General features: G+C 46.9%; 1 protein-coding gene across 1 annotated transcript; it reads left to right on the top strand.

Annotated features, from left to right (window-relative positions):
* Positions 1-331: 331 nt before the first annotated feature.
* On the top strand, positions 332-8581 carry LOC149372669 (uncharacterized). The gene is made up of 6 exons (XM_089582360.1): positions 332-735; positions 947-1037; positions 2007-2203; positions 2775-2872; positions 6015-6108; positions 8093-8581. The coding sequence occupies exons 1-6, from the start codon at positions 367-369 to the stop codon at positions 8579-8581; spliced, it is 1338 nt and encodes a 445-aa protein (XP_089438486.1). The 5' UTR covers positions 332-366.
* Positions 8582-8894: the final 313 nt, after the last annotated feature.

Here is an 8894-nt window from a genome sequence, read left to right as displayed (position 1 = left end):
TTAGTGTTTGTAGCTAACCGGAAACCTTCCTGGTTAACATCCCTGCCTTTCCCCCTCTCTGTATTTCTCTTCTTGGTGCTTATTAATTTTTTTTCTTGCAAAGCACTTTGTTCAATGTGGCTCTTACATAATTGATCTGTGCGTGCAGTAATTTGAAGTTTAGAATTCGTGCTCTGTATTTGTGCCACATACGCGTCCTTCCTTGCAATAGTAGCCATGAATGTGTTAAGCGAATACCAACTAGCCCTGCTTCACGCGGTGAGAAAGAGATGAAATTTTACTGCTTTTTAAAATGTTGGAAAAGTTAGGTGGGCAGACGCCGTAGTTCATATCTGCGGTGGCTTGCGCTGACTTCTGGACGTGTTTATGATCACTCAGCTACAGCTCATATCTCAAGCCATCCACGCTCGAAGAAGACGAAGAAAAAAATATCGGCTAGAGGCAATGGCAGAGCTCTCCTCAACAGCGCCGTTATTCCTAGCCGTGACGTCGGTGACCGCAATGTACCTTGACAGTGCCGAAGCCGCGTGCCGGCCGGAGTACCAGAATCGGCCAGGAGGCATCACACACACTGCCTGCAAGACGCCCAACCCACGATGCAGGATCGACGCGGCGACCAGTGGTCTTAGTGCAGCGATCAAGGCCCAGGCACTACAGGTGCACAACGACTACCGCTCCCAAATCGCGCAGGGCCGACTACCAGGGTACCCAGCGGCAAAGAACATGTATAAGATGGTGAGTTCCATTTTGGGTCCACTTCTGTTTGCCCGCTCCTGCCTGATGCCTTATGCGCTATATTTGCCTAGAGTGGCAGCTACGTCGCTGGTCAATCTCCATTGACCGAAATGCTTTGAAAATTGGATATTTTCTGGGGCATTGACGAAAAAAGAACGCAGTCACATCTTGAAGTGCCTGACGGGCTGTCCGGTCTTCGACAACACTGCAGGAGTGGGACGACGAGCTGGCAGAAGTCGCCCAGGCATTCACCGATCAGTGCGACATCAGCAAGCACGACCACAGGGATGCCCGAGTCACGAGTGAGTACGAAAAGAGCGAGAGTGCTGTGCTTGCTCTAAAATCGAAACTTTGCAGCCGGAAGGCGTAAGAACGGCAATGCTGTCGGGTGGAGAACATTCCAATAAATGTCAAATGACAATGAGAGCCACATTTAACTTTTTGTTCTTATATATATCTGATGTGTGGCTTTAGATACCCTGATCTGTACATTAATCCGATATCCGCGCGGCGGTATTCCATTATGCAAGCCCAGAACTGCGAACAGTATTGTCCAATCATTTGCAGCCTTGTCTCAGTTAAATCTAAGGCACAATAGTTAAAGCTGCCACCAAAGTTTGTGTTCTTTCTTCTACACATCACAAACGTGTATTTCGTAGAGTGAAGTAATCTGCGTTGGTTTAACATATTAACATATATAGAGGTTTAACTGAAATTCTCATTCCGAATTGAACTCAACTAAACTTAACTGGCGAAAAATCAAGCAATTTGAGCACTCCAATCCGCATTCGCGCTAGCCGTTTAAACCGAAAACACTTCTGTTCGAACAAACAAAAACATTAATTACACTCATCGCCCCACCTGCGAAATCGCTGATTGGTCGAGTTGGTTAGAAATTATTTGAAATGACCTGCGCTGATCATTTCGAATCATGTTCAACCAACTCGCCCAATAAGCAATTTTGATTGAACGTATTTCTTCTACATTGGGCTCTTTTCTATGTTCAGCGCCCGTCCTGTCGTGTGCGTTTCTTCTATTGTCTCCGTCTGTTTTCGCGCTGGTCTTTTCGAATCATGAATCAGGTGTCAGTAGTGCGTTCGACGTAAGTCGCGTGTTATTCTGTCTACACAGCTGCACACTGGAAGCGCGGGTGTCGCTCCTGGCGGCCACTGCGGGCTTCGTTGAATTATTGAACGGTGTCCATTTTTGCAGAAAACCCCAAACAGATGCAAAAGTCATAGTACTTTAAAATGCCTGCTTTCTTTACTCAGGCAGGTTCGCATCCGTGGGACAGAATTTCGGCTGGGCTGTAGACTCGGCTAAACAGACCGTCATCGAAGCCAAGTCCTGGATCGACGACTGGTTCACTGAATACAGAAGCTTCAACTCGAATGCCGTTTCGTCCTTCCAGGCAGCAGGTGGAGGCGTGATCACGCATTTTACGCAGGTAATCTGCACAGCAGTGTCAGTGTCTGGCAAGAGTTTGATTAACTGAACTTTATTCCACGATCGATCATTTTGGTCACGCGTACTTTGGTACTTTGTAAAACTGCCTGCATAGTTTGTAATACTGTTTTCATTTTCACAAGCCAGAGCAAAGGCTTTTAAGGAAAGGACGAGGACCAGAAAAACGTATGTCAGAACATGCTTCTAAGAAGCATATAAGGTGGAATAGCTTCCGTTTAAAGAGAAAAAAATTTCTACAGCGGTCCAATCATTTTGCAAAACAGGTTTTTATAACAAATTTTAACAGCTTCAGACCAAGACTCGCTCGTGGTATGCGAACTTTAAATGCATTTTGAGCAAAGTATTCTGCTTTGATACAGTGTTATGGTCCATCACTGTTAACGCAAACTGAGTTATACGTGTCGAAGTTATAGAAAGCGAATATGTTTACCTGTACAAAGCGTTCTCGTAACAGGTGCGTAAAGGTGAAATGGTGTACAGTTATTGAAGTTACTGGTCAGGTGGTAGGAATACCGCTGAAGTAATACAGAATTGTCCGTGGTGTGCTTACAGTGTGATTTTCTCTTCTCCAGATGACTTGGGCTGAGACGCGCTACATAGGATGCGGCTTCACGAACTACCAGCTCAACGGGAGACTGATGAGGCTCTTCGCTTGCAACTACGCACCGAGGTGAGATCCAGTTCTCTTGCCAGAGCAAAGGAATTGAAACATATCTAAATGAAAAATCACAGCTGATAACTTCAGGAAAGAATTAACAAAGCGGTCAAGAAGAGCTAATTAAGATAAGCTGCACAAAGTGTCCCCGGAACTGACATTTCGTCACCAGTAATTGGCCAGATGACCTAAACTATATTATCCTTGTGATATCCGCTACGTGGACACACTGCTGAACCAGCAAATGCAAGTTATGGCAACTCGTAAGTAAACTCCATGCCTTTAAGGAGGCTCTGAAGGATCCCTGCCTGCTCTGACAGGGGCTTTTATCAAGCACTTATCTTTAGGGCATCTGTTTGTTAGTATATAGTACGTCTTGTTACGTCAACGAATGTCATTCGTCCTCATCACAGTAAAAGATTAGACGACCGCACATTCATGAATACATCGGGGTAATCAGAAAGGCAGAAAGCCTTGTCACATTTGACTGACCTAGGATCAGAAAATGTTTAAAGGAGCTCGGGACTGGTGAAATGTGCGCTACTCGTGCACAAAAGAAATTCAGACCCCACCCTGTCATACCGAAAATAGACTATGAAAAATCTCTGAAATGCACTCTGAGAGATCGCATAATGACAGATTGGACAAATTTAGCGGGTCGCACGTTAGGCACTCTAGCCGCTAAAGCTAGATTATCCCGAAATATAAAGAAGTCTGTTAAAACTGTCAGCTCAAAAATCGACGTGAAGGTCACAACTATTAAGCATTCAACCCAAGCGTCGACCACTCAGAATCTCCCCGATTCACTCCTCCTTTTGCATTTTAAACTGAACACATGAGTTTGTAGCCGCTTTATACTGCTCGCTCGTACTGCTGAGCTTTTTTGCTTCTAAGCTACCAAACAGAGAATACATTTCTGTGTTTATTGAAAAAAAAAAGTACTGATTAATTATTTCCAACAAGTGTTTTGATTCCCTGCAACAAACAACAAGGACGAGCGCGTGACTTCTGTTTTAAACAAGGAGCCCGATATAAGAACAAAGAAAGCAAAAGTTTTACGACAATGGTGCACGCCTTTATGGACACTGTGAAAATTAAGAAGCCAGCAAGAAATTCAAACATTGCCCAAGGGTTTAAAAACGCGTGCAACAAAATGCGCAATGGTGGCTTTCAAACATGTTTTCATCCTCATCTGCAAAATTTCAAACACGTATACGTTCGAATCAAGCGCCCTGTTGCCGCTGTGGTCCCCTAATTCCTCCCGTCACATGCAGCAGCTAATTTCCCTCTAGGTGCTGAACCTGGTGCTGGTCGAATCTCAACCCAAGCAACTCTGTAGTGACATCTTCAGTTCCTTTAGATCAACATAAGATTCCACGCGGGAAGCTACTGCAAACCGATCTAATGCCGATAGAGCAGATAAGTAAAGCGGGTTGTCGCGCAGACGATGTCGCAAAGGACTACTACTAAGATGTCGGCTTGGCTCCTTCCGGTAAGCGAGCGCATGCGCAGTGGGCTTTGTAAAACCATCTATTAAAACTGAACGACGTGTTCGCTGCAAGGTTTACACATTCTTGTAATATCGTTGTACAGTAGGGTCCAGTGTTAAGGGGAACATGCGATCGCGTGGCCTCCGCACTTGGCGGAACGCTGCCGCCGAGAACTTGTGGGAATTGTCGGCACAACATGCATGTACAGTAAACATGGTGGCTGGTCTTCCCGCGCATGCACCTGATGCCGCCCATTCTAGCCGCATCTGTGCCGCACGGCTTCATGAAATGCGAAGGCAACACGATCGTATGTTCCCTTTAACTCTGGACCGTACTGTACATATATCATGATTTTAGTTTGGCACTATTTTTTTATAAATGGAAGCACTTCAGACGCCCTAAACTGCGCGGATTTAAGGGCAGACAGTGCAAAATTTCCTGGCAGTGCAGTCCATACCTGTATGTTTAGTTAGAACACAAAATTACTGTATAAACTGGTCAGCGGTGTCCTTATTACAGGTTGCTGTAAACAGGAACATGTGTATTCAATGTCTAATACATCGTGTGAAGATTAGCACACTGCCTGTGAAAACTGTGAGCTGCCGCGGTGGCGCAGTGGTTCTGGCACTAGGCTGCCGACTCGAAACACGCGTGTCGGATCCCGGCCGCGGCGCTCGCATTTCTATGGAGGCGAAATACTGTTTTTTTTTTTCTGCGCAAACGATCGCGGTGTTGGGCTAATTTGGTGCCAGAGTTCACGACATGAAACGGGACAAATTATGCACGCGCGTGATAATTTGGCCTTAAAAGAAGTAAGCGAAACAGGGCCGTGTTGCGCGTTCTGAAGCGCAGAGGCTTTTCGGAGCGAAGGAAAGCGATGCTCACCAGCGAGGGTGTGCTGCCGAGCAGCGGCTTGAGCCGTGTATAGTGAACTCGGAATGCCTTTACGAGCTCGCGCTGTCGTAACAGCAGAGCTCCGACGAATGCCCGAACGACGGGGAGCTACAGCAGCAATCCTCGAGGGAGATTCCGTGCTCGGATGGCAGTTTCTAGGGCGCACCACGGCGCTATGTACGCAGTCCTGGCGAATTTGTGAAACACGTGCAGGCAAGCTCCGGTTTGTTTTTGCTGATCATAAACGAGGGTACAGCTATTTCTCAACGTTGTTTCCTCAAGCAGTCTGACATGTAGTATAAACCGCAAGGCTTTCGAAGTATAGCAGCACCGAGTGTTAGCGGCGCTCAGTGTCTTGGGAGCGTGCAGGCCTTGGTTTCGTTTATTGGGGTTTAACGTCCCAAAGCGACTCAGGCTATGCCGCCGCGGTGGCTCAGTGGTTATGGTGCTCGGCTGCTGACCCGAAAGACGCGGGTTCGATCCCGGCCGCAGCGGTTGAATTTCTTTGGAGGAGAAATTCTAGAGGCCCGTGTACTGTGCAATGTCAGTGCACGTTAAAGAACCTAAGGTGGTCCAAATTTCCGGAGCCCTTCACTACGGCGTCCCTCATAGCCCGGGTCGCTTTCGGACGTTAAATCCCCATAAACCATATGAAAACTGTGCTGCCCTCTATCCGCTTCTCTAGCGCATGCTCTCCGGCGGCACCCTCAACATACAACGTCCCATAGAGCTCAGTTTCCGATTCTCGCTCATCGTTTCCTCCCGCCCTCCAGTGGGAACCTCATAGGCACGCCAGTATACCTGCCTGGCCCTACATGCAGCGCTTGCCCATCGGGTAGCGCATGCGAAAGCAACAGCGGTCTCTGCGTGAGTATTGAGCTTTTTTTTTTTTTTAGCGTGGTTGTGAGATTCGTTCTGTTCTTCAAAACGATGGCAACCCTTGAACTTCGTGTACGGTTTTACCCGCAATAGGATGCAGCTTAATGAAACAGTAGCTGGTAACACGGCACCTTGTATTACTCCGCTGGTCAGTCACAACAGTAAACGGAATAAGCTTTTTAATGTTTTACTCTATTAAGGAAGCCACAGATCAAAATTCTAGAGCATATAATTTTCCCTTGTAATTAGCTTCTTGTTCAGGTAACAAGAGGAATTTGAACAACGCACTACTGTTTCGTCATGGAGGATGTGCGACGGCCCTGAACATGGGCAGAGGTTCACTGCAGACTTCAAGTTGTATCCGATGATAGCGATCATGCTGTGCAGGTGCCTTTTTGCTGTTAGCCTTAAGAACCTCTCGGGAAGCTATTGGTACACGGCAGGAGCGTTGGAGCAAATATGGGATTTTTATTGTCTGCATCCTCAGTAGATGTAGCTGTATTACAGCTCCAGTGAAATGATTCAAAATAAACTCAAACAAAAACCTGACAGTAAATAAAGTGGACGAAACAGTCACTACTGTCTTATTTAAATGCAAACGCGGTCGCTTTCTTCTTGTAGTTGTAATGAAGCAGGAGTTCGGGGGAAAAAAACGAATTCGTGAAAAAAGAGGCTTTGTCTGGCTTGCTCCCGAAACATCGAAAGCTTCAAAAAAGCTCTACGTGGTCCAGGGTCCCTTAAAGGACATAGTGAACCATTATTCCGGTGAACATTACGACTACGATGGGCGGTGACATAAAATAAAGAAAAGACGCGAAAAAGTGGGCCTCCTTTAGTATTATGCTTTAGTTTCGAAAAATTCAAGCTTGAGCTATGACGTTATGCTTGCTCGTCGTTTAATATCGAAGGCCTAAATACTGCGGCACCAGGTACCAGGCCTGCTGTATTCTCACATTGTGCTTTTTGCTTTACATTCGGACCAAGCCAGATCCAAGGCGCTATCAGAAGGGTTGCACGGTTCTGTGCTGCATGATAACGTGGTTACACATGATGGAAATTTTAAACGATTTTTTAAACAGCTGCTATTTGCTCAGTACCGCTTATTTATATGTAAAAAAAAAGTTCATCAAGAAAGAAAAGTGGTTATACTCCTTCCTGGCCTTGTAAACATTACAGCATTTTTCATTTCTTGAAAAATTCATAGCCGCTAGCTGGCAATAGTGGCGACGATAGAAAATGTTGGATTCCATCAGAACTGAGCAGACAGCACGAGACAGTTCTTTAATGTGGCTCTTTGGGCTAGTTGGTGCGTCGCAGCGAAGCGATATACAGCCGGCAGAGACGGGACACATTGAAAGCCACACAGAGCAAGCTATGTATACGCGAGCACAGCAGTCCAGCGCTTTGCCGTTGGATGATGCTCGCTATGATCATCGTTATGCAACTTCAAGGTTGCTCGCGTTCACAGTAACTATCTGGCGAACACTCTCTCAGTGCCTGTTCTCTTGAGCAACCATTCAAATCTATGCAGATATAGTCTCCTGTTTACCTATTGTCATCATTTTCAGCTATAATGGGCACGTCATGAGCGCTGCCTAATGGGGCTACAGGTCCTCTATTTTTTAAATGTAGCGACAACTACACGCGCACTCTAGAACCTTGGGGCGGAGCTCGAAGGCAAAAACAACCTGTCGCCAACTAATCTATCGCGTGGCGTGGCTGCTGTATCAAAACCAGCTGTTGTGCCTCGCGATAGGTTGGTTGGCCTATCGCGTTGCCGCTTCTTAGCGCTCCGCCCCAAGGGTCCAGGGCTCACGTGCAGTTATCGCTACCTAGGGAGAGGATGTTGTTTATGGCCATTTTTTCTTTACTTGCTTAGTTTTAGTAAGCCCACTATAGCATTCTTCACGAAGTATCACGGTAAGAAGCTATCACCAAATAAATTCCAGTTGCTCTTTTTAAAACCTAACAGAGTGCCGGCGGAAGTCCACCCCTACCTCCCCATGGCTCGTCACCGATTCCTCCAGGTGGCTCCCGGCCGTATCCTCCGCCAAGCCAACCACGCTATCTTCCAAGAGGTCAGCCCCCTTATCCTCCACAAAGCCAGCCACCTTACGATACCAACGGACGGGGCCAGGTGCCGAGAAATCCCCACAAAGTAGACCGGCTTGACAGCATACGAACCAGAGACGAAGTTCCCAGGGAGAGCGGCGGCCATACGGACAGCCATGGCCGCGCTAGCGACAATGCCGGTGATGCCGACAGCGATGAAGACTCCACTCAGATCGGAATCTGGCTGCTGGCAGCTGCTGCACTCGTTATTTCTTTCTTGTCTGGAGCCTGTGTAGGCGGCAGCTTCGCTTATATGTTCAAGAAGGATAGCCCACTGATTGCAGCTGGGGCCTTTGGGAATGTGCCAGCGTCTGCCTGGACTTCTACCACAGCAGTAGTCGGCCAGTAGGGATTTTAAACGTGTGAGCATGGGTGCACATCATGACAACCTTTGTGCCTTGTAGATTTCGGGTCGAAGGCACATTTAGCGGGGCTTTAAAGAACATTTCATAATTTTGTTTCTCATATAAACCGTAATAAATTGTATAGTCACCAGAATACCGCTGTTGGAGACAGTGAAAGCGTTGTTTCACATGGCTGTGTCAGGAGCCCTTCAGAGTAGCTTTCGACAATGCTACAAGGGCTGACGAGTTGCGCAAGGGTGCGCATGGCAGATGAAATCGTGAAAATGAGAAGTTTGCCGCTGTTCTTATTTTTGCTTT

This window comes from Amblyomma mixtum, chromosome 1, assembly GCF_055824585.1.
Source record: "Amblyomma mixtum isolate Tamu chromosome 1, ASM5582458v1, whole genome shotgun sequence".
NCBI classification, from domain to species: Eukaryota; Metazoa; Arthropoda; class Arachnida; order Ixodida; family Ixodidae; genus Amblyomma; species Amblyomma mixtum.
This window is presented reverse-complemented; position numbering and strand designations above follow the sequence as displayed.